Below are 17,135 nucleotides of genomic sequence, written 5' to 3' on the forward strand. Positions count from 1 at the left end.
CGATATAACGAGACTTTACTGTATTTAGGGGCTTAAGAATTTAAATTCAGCTGGAATTCCACAAGGCTTATATCATATATTTGTAGACTGAGTCGAGACGCCATGTGAGTGACACCATGAATGATGTTATTAAAACAAATGTGGCAAATAGGACACATTGTGGTCATCTGCCCGTTTGATGGTTTTCAATATTTCTAACATGTGCCATTTAAAGGACAACCGACGTCTGCGGACAAGTTGTGTCCATAATTTGTAAAATGGCTTCAAATGACTTCTACTGAGCGTATTTTAAAACGATTCCACCGCATATAGCTATATTTTACGTTTTAAGACTCGCGCTGAATATTCCGGAAGTCTTGTTTTTGAGTTGGTGACAAGTCCGTACGTGACATCACTGAAGGAACGCCCCCGACCGAAAAAAGGACACATTGTAGCAGTCCTTCCATCACGTCAATGCATTTTGATGTGGTTGTTTGGTCTGAAAACGTCATGTTGCACTAAAAACAGCCAGAAGAGGGCGTCCAAGCTCCATATAAGGAATTTATCAGCCTGTGGAAACGGGCTAATTCATTTCCCATCAATGTTGCCTCAAAATGGCACGGAATAAATTCTTTAATCAATTGCAAACATGTATGCTTTCCTCTTCAGAACTATTTGAATCATATTCATAACTGGATGTGTAACAAGAAAGCATCTTCTCCGAATCTGAAGCCATTATTTTGATTGTCCAGCAAGGCAAGATGTCTTGGCGTGACACCACGAACAAGGGGGCGGGACCTTCTGAAACTGGCCACTTCCGGTTTCAAATTGAAGTACTTTTTAGGCACTTTAAGTCATTTTTATTGGTGTTTTGCATTTGACTAAAAATACCAGATTGCGTGTTTTGGGCATTTTAGATGCTACAAAGCGTTTTTCTGATGTCAGTTAGGAAACAAAACAATGGTGTCGGTTGTCCTTTAAAGTAAAATGTACCCCTTATCGTTCTTGGTTTGAATCTCTTAACATGGAATTCCACTTTATGTAAAGAAATTCTGATAAATAATTCTACTTGGAAACTTGACTAGCTTAGATTACACACTATAGCTATCTATACATTGTGGTCTGAGTTAGCATCTAAAGCTTTATGGCCATACCAATGTGTTGCTTTTTTTTACAGTGTAATTATGATTTGCTGAAATAAAATGCTATATTGACCATTTTTATCTTTTTTTTTTGCTTCTGAGTTCTTTCCAACCGCATTCCAATGCCCTCATTGTTTCACTTCCCCATTGACTTTTTTGTTTGGGATAGAAGGAAAATGAACCTTCACACCGTGGACTTGTCTGCGGTAGAAAGGAAATAACAAACATGGCGCTATCAGTGGGAAGTGAAAAAGCGCGAGTTGTCAAGTTGATAAAATATACAGTCGATCCTATCCTGGAAACAAAGTGATTCCAGTAAGTGGATGATGAACCCGCTTATGCATAACTTAAAGCCATTTTGGACGTGTGGGTGACAAAGTGCTTGTTTGTCCATAATGGTGTGTGTGCATGTGTGTGTGTTGTGAGCGGCAGCAGCTATATAGCTATCTAAATGGCTGGCTATCAAGCTAGCTATCTGTTATCTATCTATTAGCTATCTGATAGCTAGCCAGCTAGTAGATGTCTAGATCTGTGTATTTAATAGTGACATTCAGTGTATTAGCTAACTAACTATCTAGCTAGCTGGTTTGATGCAAATCCTTATTTCATCATTTGCTGTGTTGAGAACACACCACATGATGAACTCTGCTTGTCGGTAAAATAAATAACTGTCGGTAAAAAGGCCAACCGTATGTTGACAGCCAACCATAAAAATCACTCGAGAGTGGTGAAAATAACTACACTGTGCCGTATAGCATTTTTAATGGTCGTTAAAACCCGTGGTGCCTGTGTGAGAATGATATCGGATTTCGGCCAATTCTTGGCAACGACAAAATATAGCACATTGTAAAACGGCGCATGCTATGAAATATAATATCTGCCCCGTGTCCAATATGTTTGCTGACAAGTCAATTTACTTCCATCATGACAATTTCAGACCTTCAAGTGACTTAAAGGACAACCGACGTCTCCGGACAAGTTGTGTCCATAATTTGTAAAATCGCTTCAAATGACTTCTACTGAGCGTATTTTACAAAGATTATATAGCTATATTTTACCTTTTAAGACTCGCGCTGAATATTCCGGAAGTCTTGCTTTTGAGTTGGTGACGAGTCCTCACGTTACGTCACTGAAGGAACGCCCCTGACCGAGAAAGGACATACTTTGCATCACCTCAATGCATTTTGTTTGGTCTGAAAACTTTGTGTTGATGGCGAAATTAGAAGGAAAACACATAAATAACGCAATGGTGAATTGTTGTTACACCGAGACAACTCTTTGATATTTGTTGAAAGAAATTCTTAACAAAACTGTTTCCAACTGAGCTCTGCCGCCATCTTCTGCATTTCTGTGACACTACACATCAGTCTTGAGCCATCAAAACGACCCAGAAAACCTTCTTTAATCGATTGCAAACATTTATGCTTTCCTCTTCGGAACTATTTAAATCATATTCATAACTGGATGTGTAACAAGAAAGCATAATCTCCGAATCTGAAGCCATTGTTTTGATTCTTCAGCAATGCAAGACGTCTTGGCGTGACGTCACGAACTGGGGGCGGGACTTTCTGAAAATGCCCAATTCGCAGCTCAATTTTTTGCAGATTTTGGACACTACAAGTAATTTTTATTGATGTTTTGCATTTGAATAAAAATATTATTATTATTATTATTATTTTGGGTATTTTAGATGCTATAAAACTTTTTTCTGATGTCAGTTAGGGAACAAAAAAATGGTGTTGGTTGTCCCTTAAAGAACAACAGACACCATTTTTTTTGTTTGTTTGTTGAAATTTGTGTAAACTTACATCTTCTTTATGCGTGTTACCGCAATTGGCCGTGACACACAACGATTCACCAGCCGTTATTTATGTAGTTTTACTTCTAATTTTGCAATCCAGACGGTGTTTTCAGGTGGAAAAAAGTACCCAAAATGCATTGTGTGTCGCTTTTTCGGTCAGGGGCGTTCCTTCAGTGACGTAACGTACGGACTCGTCACCAACTCAAAAACAAGACTTCCGGAATATTCAGCGTGAGTCTTAAAACGTAAAATATAGCTATATGCGGTGGAATCTTTGTAAAATACACCCAGTCAAGTCATTTAAAGTGATTTTACAAATTATGGACGCAACTTGTCCGGAAATGTCGGTTGTCCTTTAAAGTCTAGAAAATATGGTACTCTATGTATTAAAAAAATCAAATAAAATCCAGAGGTAATCACTGAAATGTTCCATCCTGTGCCACAGGCCTGACAAAAGAGGCGTTTTCCTGTCTTTTTCGCCCTCTCAACAAAGGGCTTCCAGGAACGACTTGTGAGTACTAAAGGGATCACTTAGCTGCGACTTAAGGCTGGCCATCAAACGCTGCTCCTGCGTATTTGTGGGTTTTATGGGAGGAGACGAGCAGCAGCACACAAAGTGAGCTTTCCCATCAATGACCGAATGGCATTGTGGCTTCACTCTGCACTGGAAGCTAAATTGGCACCAGCCAGTCATGTATGCATCAGTGAGATTGTGTGTCTTTGATGGCATCTCCTGCAAAGGCTTAATTTTTACTACCGTATGTATTCGAGTATAACGCGCACCCCTAATTGTCAATTAAAAATCGGCATAAAATTTTGTTGCACTTTTTCTCAGCTCAGTAACAGTATATCAATTAAAGAAGAATTGTCCAGGGCTGGCAGAACCCTTCACTAAATCACCATGGTGAGGTTTGATTTGGATTGTTCCTACAACAGACATCTTAGACCCCATAGGCTTAGTTATGCTGATAAGGTGATACCAGTGCAAAAGGACAATCATAGACCCCATATTCAAGCAGGACAATAGAAGTAATCAGTGTAGCCTCGGGGAATAGTCCTCTACTCCCCCCAACCTGAGAGCAGGGACCTCCACCTATGGACAGTAGGGATATATATATACATATATATATATATATATATATATATATATATATATATATATATATATATATATATATATATATATATACATATATATATATGGCCAAAACTACCAGCAAATTTTAGTGGGCTGACGAAGCCTCTTGGATGAGAAGCGAAACGTCCGATACCTTCAAAGAAGTACAGAAGACGGCTGAATGTAATGGCAAAAAAAAATTACAGAATTATGTTGTGTTGTGCAAAATATGCGGTTATACATCAATATGTAGATCGTTTTTGATTTGGTTATTTTAAAAGTAACCCCCATGCAGGAAATGTGTGAGCACCCCTGGACAATATGCCTCGATCATTTAATTCTAGTGCATTTCCGCCCCCTGCTGTTCAAGAAGGGAAACGTACCATTCAGGAAGCATTTACTGAATTCCAGATCACAAGAGAGACCTTGCTTATTTATTTAAGGTACAAAACAGTTACAAAACAGTCACACGTTTATTGCAAAGCTGAAAAAGTGTTTTTAGTTTCCAAACATGTTAAACCATGTTAAATCGGTTCTCGGTGAGCTTTCAAACAAAAAAAAAAAACATTTTCAGGGGGTTGAATAAAGACATTTGAAAGATTTTGAACATACCTTTAAAGGACAACCGACGTCTCCGGACAAGTTGTGTCCATAATTTGTAAAATGTCTTCAAATAACTTCTACTGAGCGTATTTTACAAAGATTCCACCGCATATCGCTATATTTTACATTTTACGATTCGCGCTGTATATTCCGGAAGTCTTGTTTTTGAGTTGGTGACGAGTCCTCACCCGACGTCACTGAAGGAACGCCCCTGAATGAAAAAAGGACACATTGTAGCTGTCCTTCCATCAAGTCAATGCATTTTGCTGTACTTTGTTTGGTCTGAAAACTTCGTGTAGCACCAAAAAGAGGTAAAAGATGGCGACAAAGCTCCATGTAAGGAATTAATCAGCCTGTGGCATCTTGGCATGATGTCACGAACAAGGGGGCGGGACTTTCTTAAACTGGCCATTTCCGGTTTCATTTTGAAGTTGTTTTGGGACACTTTACGTCATTTTTATTGGTGTTTTGCATTTGACTAAAAATATCAGCCTGCGTGTTTTGGGTATTTTAGATGCTATAAAACGTTTTTCTGATGTCAGGAAACAAAAAAAATGGTGTCGGTTGTCCTTTAAACTCGAGTGTCATTAAAAACAAAATAAGCTTCTGTCAGCGTACGTAAAAAAAGAAATCTTTTGTCGGAGTGATTAATAGCTTCCTTGGTTACAACTCCTATCACGCATCCCTTTTCACGTCTGCAAAAAAAAAAGTTTGATTCATTCTGTGGAATAAACTTTCACAAGCACAACTGAACATTTGTCAACTCACCATTGGCTTCATCTCTCGTCCACTTCCGTCCTCTGGCTTGTAACGTCCACTTTTCTTACTATTCTCAACATATTCCTGGCAAGACAAAACAAAAACAAATGAGAAAATAAGGTGGATTTTTATGAGAATTACCACAAAAAAAAAAAAATGTATTTTTCGAACTACCGTATTTATTCGAGTATAACGCCAGTGTCTTAAACTCATGACGAAAAGTTAGCGGACACCAGGGCAGACAACTCTGAAAAGTTGCCTGCCCGGCCATAAAGTTGCCTGCCCCATTTTTCACAACTTGAAACGCAATAAGACGACTAATCGCAAAAAAAAAAAAAAACATTGTTGCAAAGTATTAAGGATTTCTTAATTAAGAAAGTACCTACCAAAATGCTCCTTTGCTTAATTTATGGTAAATATCCCTTGCTGAAGATGTTGCTCCAGTTGTCGTTTGTCATCATGGTGCACAATGCAATGATTGCATTGCGTTGTCTGCTAAAAGCCACATGGACTCCTCTTTCTAAGCGCCTTTCGAAAGTCTCGAGTACACTTTACAGTCACGGTCTAATGTACGTTTACGTCCGAAGTTTAAGTCCGAAGCACGAAACAGGCTGCCAACGAACGTTTGTTTGGCAATTTGCATACCCTGCACGTTGCCTCCGGGCAGACGTTATTTCAAACATTGATAACGTGCAAAATGTTCTACCTAAAAAAAAGAATTCAAAGTTTGGGTGCGCGTTATAAACGAGGCCTGGGAAAAAAATTATCATATATATGTAATGGTTTATCCCTTCCAGGAGAGGGCAGCATTTCCATGGCTATTCTCACCCTTCAGTTTCGATTCTCGGGAAAGACCCGGATCACGTGCATTCCTTTTTTTATTATTATTATTGATTACCATTTCTTTAGCCACGCGTCATTTCCTTTCCGTGCCTCGATCACACTGAAACCTTTAAGTTAAGCATTGCTGTTTTGCACAATTACCAATATCCAGAGTTTCCATTCAGTGTTCTTCATATTTTAATTGATATACTGTTACCGAGAGGATAAAAAGTGAAACAAAATGTTCTACCGATTTTTAATTGAAAATTAGGGGTGCGCATTATCCACATGTGCGCGTTATACTCGAATAAATACGGTATATAAACTACACAAGCGCTTGTACCATTAAGGTCTTGTCCATGAAGTACTCCCGACCGGCACTGCCATCGTTGTACTTGCTGTCGACAGCAAAGCAGAGGAAGAGGACGTCCACCACGTTCTCGAACACCGACAGGAAACAGTGGGCCACCATGTAGGCAAACACGCAAACGATGAGGAGTGGAAGGACCCACACAGTGTACTCGCGCTGGTAGTTCAACGCCAGCACGCCGGCGAACGCCGTGCAGGCCACGATGAGCACCTAACCAAGCAGACACGCACCTTAAAAGATGAGACGGTTAGGCAGAACGCCAAGTCTGAGCGATGTAGAGAATTCACAAAAGTACACCCAACACATGTATTTCAACTATTATATCTAAGAATGTGTCTAACTTAAGGGTCTCGTTATCATGGGAGGGGCAATGGCGATAAACAAAGACATACGACATTTTCACTGAGGGGTGTACAGTGATACCTTGGCTTACAAACTTAATTGGTTCCCAGAAATAGTATGTAAGGCGAAAAGTGTGTATGCCAAACATTCATTTCCCATAAGAAAAGATTAAAATGAGAATAATCTGTTCCCAGGTCCCCATAAAACGTAATTTTCTGCTTTCTAATCTTCAAAGCCTTAAAACACACAGAACATACCTTATTTTATGTATAATAAATGTCCTATGGTATTATAATTACGGCACATCACTCATTGTGGCGCTCCAAAAAATAGTTTGTATGCCAAGATTAAATTCTTGCGAATTTAACGTTCATAAGGCAAAAAGTTCGTTAGCTCAAGCGTTCATAAGCCGAAAAGTTCGTTAGCCAAGGCGTTCATAAGCTGAGGTATCACTGTGCTCACTTTTATTGCGCCATATAGTTGTGTGTAGTTTGAGTTACTTTGAAGGTAAAGTAAACTGACACTGACAGTATACAAACTTACAACATTGTACCAAACTGTCTTTTGTTTTGTGTTATGCCATGGAAACAGTTGATTACAAAGAATGTTGGAGAAGAGTCATTTTCGTGAAATATTCCATTTTAAGGTCTTCAGTACAGTACCTTTGCCAAAAAGAGCACAAAGTCGCCCACAGTGTTGATGGTCGCCACTCGCACGGCATTCTCCACCAGGATGATGAAGGCGTCACGAGCTGATGTGCAGAAACTGGTGCTGTTGATGGCCGTGGCTGTGTAAGCATTCTATACAAGCACACATTGGGATTTTTTTTCAGCATTTTTGGCTACGACATTCATCAAGGAGAAGACTGTTGAGCGGTTGCGCCATTTCACTGTCATCGCTGGAAAGCATCTTCACAGAAGAGCTTTGTTCAGCAAAAACGTTGGTGCTGTTGGATACTAACCAGAATATCCCTGTTTTTTGTTTCAGATAAACAGCTAATAGCTAGCTAGAAAGCCAATATATAGCCAGCTGGACAGATAATAGATAGCAAATATATAGCTAGCTAGCTAGATAGATAGCCAGATAGTTAGGTTGAATAGCGGCAGCCAGACTCACCAGCGTTCACTAAACCCGGAAGTAACTGAAATACATAGAAAGCTAGGTAATATATAGCTAATAGCTAGCCAGCTTGATAGCTAGCCAAATAGCAAGCTAATAGCTAGCTAGAGAGCTAATATATAGCCAGCTAGACACAAAATAGATAGCAAATAGAAAGCTAGCTAGGTAGCGAGCCAGACAGCAAATAGCTAGCTAGATAGCTAGGTTGAGCAGCGGCAGCCACACGCGCCAACAATTTTGTGGGTGTGCGAGAGCTTGAGGTGATGCTGCAATTTTATTATGATTATTATATGAAAAGAAAATCATTACATGTATCTTAATTTTTTGTGAAAAAAAAAAAAAAAAAAATAAACTTTTTAAGGCCCATAGGTTGATTTCACGTACCTGATTCAAGTATGCCAGACACTTTTCCACACACCATAAGCAGCACACGCATGCTTTTAGCATGCAGCGAGCGCATGCATTCTCCTGTGAAAGATATTACACAAAGTTATTGTCACCAAAGTAATCTTACGAGTAGAATTTATTTTTTCTTTCCCTAAGTAGGCTCACTTTTCCTTTGAGTTGACTGTGGATGTAGGTCAGGATGAGACGTGGAATTTTGACCAGTGTGATGATGAAGGCGCCTTTGGCCAGTGTACCGAGATGGTAACGAAGTGTACGAACCATTGCGGACAAAATGGGAGTGGATGGCATGTTCGATTTATTCCTAAAGAAGAGCAACGATGAAAATACAAATGGCTGCCAGGAAAAAATAAATAAAATCCCATTGGAAGTTTATAGCAGCCATTGAGCAAAATATGCATAAACATTAGGATTTGACAAATGACGCTTGGGGAAAAATAATGGTAAACATGCATGGAATGACACCATAAAGAAAAAGAATAAGAAAAAAAATCTATATATTATGCTCATAAACCCCACCAGATTTTTACCGTGTGAAGTAGTAGGTGACCACAGCCCCAGCGATGGTCATCTGTTGAAAGGCGAGGATGAACTCGCTGATCCAAATGAGACCCACTGCGTGATACCAGACCAAGTACTGAGCGGGACCGTTCATTGGATACTCCACCATATTTGTGGAGTTATTCTTCAGCGGACTTCCTGTAAAGAGCAGATGTGTCGCACACGTTGGATTATATTGGAGTTGTTGAACTCATTGCCAGATAAGGTCAGTAAAATGTGACAAAAGGCTCTTAGCACAGGTGGCCTGTCACCAACTGTCTGCTGGGAATTTGTGTCAACTAGTATCAAATAGTAGTCTTGGTGCAACACACAAGGATTTACCATCGAGTTATTTATGTGTTTTCTATCTAATTTCACCATCAACACGGAGTTTTCAGACCAAACAAAGTACCCAAAATGCATTGTGTGTCGCTTTCTCGGTCAGGGGTGTTCCAGACACGACGTCAAGAACGCCCAAGACTTCCTGAATAGTCAGCGTGAGTCTTAAAACGTAAAATATAGCTATATGCGATGGAATCTTTGTAAAATATGCTCAGTAGAAGTACAGTAAAGTCTCGTTATATCGATATTCAAGGGAGTCCGAAAAAATATCGATATAACCGGGACTATCGATATATCCGACCCTGTTTGCATGTAATTTTCTCCGTGCGTGCATAGAAATAGTATCGATATAACCGGGACTATCAATATATCCGATATCGATATAACGAGACTTTACTGTAATTTCAAGTGATTTTACAAATTATGGACATAACTTGTTGCAGAGGTGTCGGTTGTCCTTTAAGAGCTGAAGTGGTTTGACTCCCGACTGGCTTTTTTTCTATTCCAACTCATACTTTTCTTCTTGTTTCTGTCTTATTTCCTGATTTAACACTCATGAAGAAAATGTGCAGTACATTTTGAAAATTAAACTAAAATTTGTTGAAAATAATAATGAGCGAATAGCAACACTGAAAACAGAAGTGGGAGATGAGAAGAGAAACGACTCTTTGACTCAGTCCTCCCACACCACAAGACTGGCACAGCATTCCGGATGTGGGAGTTAAGTTTGCGCCACGGGATCGGGACAAAATGTCACAAAACTAACTTTCCAGAAGTTGGAAAGGGCCTCACATTCAACTTATTTTGCAGACAAAACTAATGCTCGTCGTCACTACTGTAAGTGAGTGTAGCAAAAAGTCCAACCTGAAAGTCCGAGGAGGAGAAACACGGCCAGCCAATAGACCCAGAAGAGCATCAGGCAGAGAAAGGTCCAAAAAGGTTGCAGGACCAGCAAGGGAATGTGGATGAAGACTTTTCCAGCCACGTGGAACAAAGAAATTGTGAGTGCCACGCGTTTCCTCAAGAAGAACATGATCAGCAGGAGAACCACCTGAAGGAGAGAAAGTGGGTTCCATAAGGCTGAGATGTAATCAAATTAAAAAATTGGACAAAAAAAAGTAATTTCTTACATGGCTGTATGAAAAAAATGCTTCTCAAATGATTGCATGAAAGAAATTATCATGATTATACTTACACTTGATACCTTGCATGTTTAGTTTGCCATTCACAAATTGCCCTATTCGAATATCTACGGTATAGAAGGCTTTTATGAAATTTATTTTTTAAATAAAATCATCTTTTTTCAATGACCTTTATTTTTAGGGGTAAAATGAGATGAATTTGAAAGGTCATTAAATGTTTTCGGGATCACCGGGGGCAAGAGCAGAAGGTGAAAAAATGTCACGTGCCTATAATTTTGTGCCATGTCATCATCAGAGTCGGCTTATGAGTGTTAAAAATTGTAACAAAACATTTGAGGGTTTATAAAGGTTTCACAATGGTGGTAGTTTGAGCTATGACATCCACTTTATTTACAGTGATACCTTAGCTTACGAACTTAATTGGTTCCCAGACAGTGTGTAAGGTGAAAAGTATGTATCCCAAAAATTAATTTCCCATAGGAAACAATTAAAATGAGATTAATCCGTTCCCAGGTCTCCATAAAACATCATTTTCTAATTTTCTAAGCCTTAAAACCACACAAAATATACCTTATTTTATGTATAATAAATGTGGTATGGTATTGTAATTAAAGAAATAAACTGTACAGTATAATAAAGTCGTTTTATTTACCATTATGATGGTCGTTGATGGCTCGATGAAATGGAGTGGCCGGTTTCATCACCATTAAACACTTGATGAGGAACGTAGCCTTCTTCTTTCACCATCTTGAGGAATGATCCCTTGAAGGTGCTTTGTCTACCATCATTTTACCGAGTTCCTCATCAATTGTGTTCTGTTTAGCTGGGTTGATAGATGTTTGCATCAAGTGTACAGATGGCTCATGGTAATTTGGGGAGCCTGAATGATGGGAATTTTAACCTTGGTGTGGAGCGCCATTCCTGAAATTGTTGTAGCTTTGTTTTTTCTTCTGTACAGCCGCCCCCACTTTCAATGCAGATAACTCTACAATCAAGTAAGCTCGAAAAAAAAAAAAAAGTTTTTTTTTTTCTGATAAAAGAAGAGAGTCTAGGGTTTCTTACGCTGCATTGAATGTTTATGTAGTCCTAAAACGTATTCTGTGGGTCTTGCAATTTGAGTGAAAATGACAAAAACCTTGGCACTGGAGAGGACACATTTGCACATCATCTGGCAGTGAATGAGTTCAACTAAACGATCCGCTCGAAATGATTAAAATGACATTAACAGGAATAATTCAAAGATATATAAAGAGCAAGACCAATTTTGTTATTTGGCGTCTAACGCATGAATAATCAGGTGCTTAAAACAAAATGTCTGCTGACATACCGTGAAAACAGTAGCACAAATGGCATACACGAGAAGCGCCTTGACATTATCAGCCGCGACGTCTTTCCCAAAGACAGAGGCGGTATTTGTGTTGAGGGCATTCCTGTGGTCCACATAAAGCCACCAGAGGACGCCTGTTCCTCCTGCAAAAAAAATTCCTTTTTCATATACTGTATGTAAGAAACACACATAACAGGTGTTGGCAGTTACCTAGAGTGCCAATGACAACCAGAATGGTGAGAATCCACATCAGCACTTTGGAGATGTAACGGATTACGACCATCATGATCAGGGAAAGAACTGCATCAAACAAAACAAAACAATTTCAAGTTCAACCAAAATACCAGTCCGATTTTTTTTTCCCCAGGCCTCGTTTATAACGCGCACCCAAACGTTGACTTCTTTTTTTTTTTAGGTAGAAATTTTTGTGCGTTATACTCGAATAAAAACGGTAAGTGAGGGAGAACGACAAACAAACAGGATTTCACGCACCATTTTGGCCTCCACTAAAATTGTAGGTGAACGGTATATCTGGGTATATGTGCGTGCGTGTGCATGCATACGCGTACTTCACCTAAGGACAGCAGACACAGTCCCATAATGATGTCCTTGCTGGCCATCACTCCAGCGACGACTCGGCGGAAAACATTGTTGTCACTAATGAATGTGAAAAAGGAGAGAGCCAATTCCGCATAGCAGCTGATGTCCGCTGGTATGCAACGACGGAACAGTGGCACAGATTTGCTGGGGAAAAAAAGAAGGGATGCAATTGGAAAAAAAAAAATGGTATGAGCAGCTGATGGAAGGCAAAACATTCAAAGCTTGATTACCTTGGCGGAACAGGGAGCTTGGGACATTTGGTAAATCGATCAGAGTTGCCTGGGTATTTTGCTGGACTGATATCATACGTGCAGAGTGCAGATCCTTTTTAGAAAAAGATAAGATCACATTAGTGAAATGGAACAAAGCACTAAGATGGAAAAATGGAAATGCTGCACCCTTGTGGAAAAGAAAAAAAAAATCCCGGAGGCCATTGCCAGAGGCATTGGCCAGCACTTTATCAGCACCCACGCATGAAAAAAAAACAAAACCCGAATAAATTTGGGAATGGCGCGCTATGTCATATTTTCAATTTTTGAATACATTCGTCAATGACAGGGAATGAGTTAATTGTATGAATTGACGCGGGAATAAAAGTCTTGACATTTTGTACAGTGACACCTTGGTTTACAAACTTTTCTGTTTACGAACGTTAAATTTATGAAAAATTTACCTTGTCGTATGATCTATTTTTCAGGATACAAACGTAGCACCACAATGAGTGATGTGTTGTTTGCGAACGAGCCCATTCTCCTAACAAGAAAATGGCAGCCGACTCATTTTTGTCCTCTAGTCCCCGTCCCCAGTCTTCGGTTAAAGGCACGGGATTGGTCAAGAACGCAGCAGTGATGGGGGGGGGGGGGGGGGGGGGTTTAAACATTAAAGAGACAGGCAGACGACAGACAGAGAGGGAGAAAATGGATAGAAAACAGTGACATTTGGACTCATTTCAACTTTGATAGTTCAAAGGCAGAGTGTAGACTGCAAGGTTAAAATACCCATCAATCAGGCTCTACAAATAACCCGCACAATCCATCTGTACACTTGATGCAAAAAGCTATCAACCCAGTTAGACAGAACACAATTGATGAAGAACAAGGTAAAATTATCGCAGAGAAAGAACCTCCAAGGGATTATACCTCAAGATGGTGAAAGAAGACGGTTACGTTCCTCATCAAGTGTTTCATGCTGATGAAAGCGGCCACTCCATTCCATCAAGCCGTCAACGACCATCACAAAGGTAAATAAAACCACTTTATTCTGTTTATTTCTTTAATTATAATACCATAGCACATTTATTATACATAAAATAAGGTATATTTTGTGTAGTGTTAAGGCTTAGAAAATTAGAAAGTAGAAAAGTATCTTTTATGAGGACCTGGGAACGGATTATTCGCATTTTAAGGGTTTCCTATGGGCAATTAATTTTTGGAATCCACACTTTTCACCTTACACGCTCTGTCAGGGAACCAATTAAGTTCGTAAGCCAAGGTATCACTGTACAAGTGCAATCAACACAAATTGTTTCATTTCTCACCATTTGTCAGCGCAAACTGCTTTAAATCGGAATAGGTTTTCAGTTCAGTAGCAGGACATTTGGAGACACACAAAGCAACGCTCTTCATCTTCCTGTTTATAACATCAATGTTGCACGGGTCCAGAAAGAAAACATACCTGACAAACACAGAAATAGAACATTTCAAGGAGCAGCTATCTCACCTGCTTTTTCGGTGGTGTTTAGTTTTTTTGTGTGTGTGTGTGTGTGTGTGTGTCATCTAAACACACAGTCGCTTTAGACTAAAACCCAAGCCATATGGGGAGCATTAGAATGCAAGTCAGGACTTCTCATAAGAGGAGACCGTAAAAAATGGCGACATTTGCCGACCCGCTGCACAGTTCTTTCATTGTACCAGAAAAGGCTTGATGAAAAAGCACCAATAAAGCATGCACCATTGTTTTGGTAACACTGGACGTCCAGGCTGAATGCTGCTGGACCTTAGCATTCAGCAGATCACAAATACGGCCACGATGAACACAATTCTGAGCATTTCTTTCATTCAAATATGTGAGGAATGTTAACAAGAACACACAAGTGCGTGTACACGATATCCCGAGGGTTGATTACAATTAGAAATGGTTCTACAATGTCTATTTCCTCAGTTCATAGTTGGATTTCATGCTTCAGTAAACGCACAGGATTGTTTTTAAAGGACAACCGACGCCGCCGGACAAGTTGTGTCCATAATTTGTAAAATGGCTTCAAATGACTTCTACTGAGCGTATTTTGCAAAGATTCCACCGCATATAGCTATATTTTACGTTTTAAAACTCGTACTGAATATTCCGGAAGTCTCATTTTTGAGTTGGTGACGAGTCCTGACGTCACGTCACGGAAGGAACGCCCCTGACCGAGAAAGGACACACTGTAGACACACCAGCTCAAAACAAGACTTCCGGAATATTCAGCGCGAGTCTCAAAAGGTAAAATATAGCTATATGCGGTGGAATCTTTGCAAAATACGCTCAGTAGAAGTCATTTGAAGCCATTTTACAAATTATGGACAACTTGTCCGGAGGCGTCGGTTTTCCTTTAAAGAATAACCTAATTTCTATCCTTGAAAAGCAATTTCCAATAAATATAATCAAAACAAAAATGTGTTCAGTTGTTAATGATTTGGGAAAAAAAAAGAAATGACAATGCCACTATTTACTGTGTTCTGTTAAAATAGTGAAAAGCTCGAGATTGAAAATTCTTGTAGTGAGATGGGTGTTGTGTAGCGCAAGTAACCCACTTATTTTCAAGCATGTTTCTGCCGCTGAGATCAACGTCCTGGATCTTGGTGTTATTGTGACCGCATACATTGCCGTAGCTGTCGTATCCTGATATAAGTCGTGAGGCAGCTCCTGTGGCGATGGTGAAGCCACATATACAAACCTGTGTGAAGCACATAACAAATGGAAGGTGAATAAATACCATCCCAATATTATTCGTGCCTGCTTGACAAATTGGATGATGACAAATGTGCCTCAAGCCGATTCAAAAGCTTCAATTAGGATTGAGTCATTTGCTGTGAGGCCGCTGTAATCATTTAACACAGACCTTATAATTGCATTGCCTTCCCTCATTGTCCTCTCATATTCACTCACTCGTTAACGTGAATGTGGAATACTGCACAACGAAACGGTCAAAAAGTACACATTAAAAACAAACAAATAAAACGACAGTTCAAAAATAGATTTACTTTGTGACTGTATGATGTATACCCAGGAGGTGAGCATTGTTTTGACTTTGAGCGTTAAAGGACAACCGACATCACTTTTTTGTTTCCTAACTGACATCAGAAAAACGTTTTATAGCATCTAAAATACCCAAAACACGCAGTATGATAGTTTTAGTCAAATGCAAAACACCAATAAAAATGACTTAAAGTGTTCAAAATCTGCAAAAAAATGAACCCGGAAGTGGCCAGTTTGAGAAGGTCCCGCCCCTTGTTCGTGGTGTCACCCCAAGACGTCTTGCCTTGCTGGAGAATCAAAACAATGGCTTCAGATTCGGAGAATATGCTTTCTTGTTACTCATCCAGTTATGAATAGGATTCAAATAGTTCTGAAGAGGAAAGCATACATGTTTGCAATTGATTAAAGAATTTATTCCATGCCATTTTGAGACAATAGGGGGGGGGGGGGGGTGTAGCACAAAAAAAGAGGCAGAAAATGGCAACAAAGCTCCATGTAAGGAATTAATCAGCCCGTTTCCACAGGCTGATTAATTCCTTACACGGAGCTTTGTCGCCCTCTTCTGCCTCTTTTTTGTGCAACACGAAATTGCAGATAGCGATTGCGTGTTTGATGAGGACACAGGATAGAAACACTTCCAAGTTGTCACCAAATATCTCCCGAGTTAGCATTCAATAGCAAACATACCATTCCAATGCAGAAGAGTGTGAAGATGATGAGCCATGGAATGTCCGTACAATTGCGCTCCTTCAGCGGGCTCCAGTCACGTTTACTCTGCCAAGACATGAACAGACAGAAACTTCTGATCGACTAGTTTCGAGAGACCTGAGCAGAGCCAAGCCCAAACTGTTGTTTGCGAGTCTCCGAAGTTATGGCTGTGCTAGCCAAACAAGCCCTCTTTGTCTGAAAAGTGATGTGAATTGTTTTGCACGCGCAACTTCAGACGTGCGCCACTGTTCCGATCTCACTAAAACGATTTACAGTACATTGTCGAATTTATTTCCATTGTAAGCACACATACCTCCGTGCTGCCACAACATCCCATTGTAGAGGATTGTAGAAGAAATAGCTGTAGCGAGTGAAAAAAGAAAACTTCCGACAGGCTTATTATGATTAAATTTCAGTTGTTTCGCAGCACATTTCTTCCGAGCACCGCATATGTTCAAATGTATGAAGCAAGGAACGCCATTTTCGCTAACTTCTTTCAGGTGAACGCGGAAGACAACAAAATAACTCGTGGTGCCTTCAATGTTAACGGAAATATCAAGTCTTCTAACTCTGTATTACCTAGACGCCGAACACATTGTGTAATTTTGTCACTGATATCTTGTTTTCAAATGACAAAGTACGGTTTTTTTTACACAAATCTGTTTTTTTTTTTTGGAAAATATGTCACGGGTGTGACAGAAAGATCAGAATTACAACATGAGGTAATTTCCGATAGATGGGGAACTCTGCATTTTTTTTTCTTTTTCAATGACAGAAGCG

The 17,135-nt window shown here is 39.7% G+C and overlaps 1 protein-coding gene across 2 annotated transcripts; it reads right to left on the bottom strand.

Moving 5' to 3' along the window:
* Nucleotides 1-1,958: 1,958 nt before the first annotated feature.
* Nucleotides 1,959-16,881, bottom strand: slc44a1a (solute carrier family 44 member 1a). 2 transcript variants are annotated; one of them, XM_089007308.1, is made up of 16 exons: nucleotides 16,669-16,881; nucleotides 16,335-16,421; nucleotides 15,203-15,345; nucleotides 13,948-14,084; nucleotides 12,641-12,734; nucleotides 12,385-12,554; nucleotides 12,021-12,110; nucleotides 11,811-11,953; nucleotides 10,206-10,392; nucleotides 8,990-9,158; nucleotides 8,607-8,763; nucleotides 8,439-8,522; nucleotides 7,598-7,735; nucleotides 6,567-6,803; nucleotides 5,411-5,485; nucleotides 1,959-2,264 (listed from the first exon to the last, which is right to left on the bottom strand). In XM_089007308.1, the coding sequence occupies exons 1-16, from the start codon at nucleotides 16,690-16,692 to the stop codon at nucleotides 2,238-2,240; spliced, it is 1,962 nt and encodes a 653-aa protein (XP_088863434.1). In that variant the 5' UTR covers nucleotides 16,693-16,881; the 3' UTR covers nucleotides 1,959-2,237. The 2 variants fall into 2 exon arrangements, with proteins under 2 accessions (XP_088863434.1, XP_088863435.1); XM_089007309.1 differs by lacking the exon at nucleotides 1,959-2,264 and adding an exon at nucleotides 4,427-5,337 and having other exon boundaries at nucleotides 16,669-16,880.
* Nucleotides 16,882-17,135: the final 254 nt, after the last annotated feature.

This window comes from Hippocampus bargibanti, linkage group LG10 (genome assembly GCF_051943395.1).
Source record: "Hippocampus bargibanti isolate YZ-2025 linkage group LG10, ASM5194339v1, whole genome shotgun sequence".
Classification (NCBI taxonomy): domain Eukaryota; kingdom Metazoa; phylum Chordata; class Actinopteri; order Syngnathiformes; family Syngnathidae; genus Hippocampus; species Hippocampus bargibanti.

Coding starts and splice junctions, on each gene's coding strand:
- slc44a1a (XM_089007308.1), bottom strand. CDS start 16,692: ATGGGATGTTGTGGCAGCACGGAG. Junction 16,422..16,668: donor GATGTTGTGGCAGCACGGAG/GTATGTGTGCTT, acceptor ATGTCTTGGCAG/AGTAAACGTGACTGGAGCCC. Junction 9,159..10,205: donor TCTCCTCCTCGGACTTTCAG/GTTGGACTTTTT, acceptor TGCTCTTTACAG/GAAGTCCGCTGAAGAATAAC.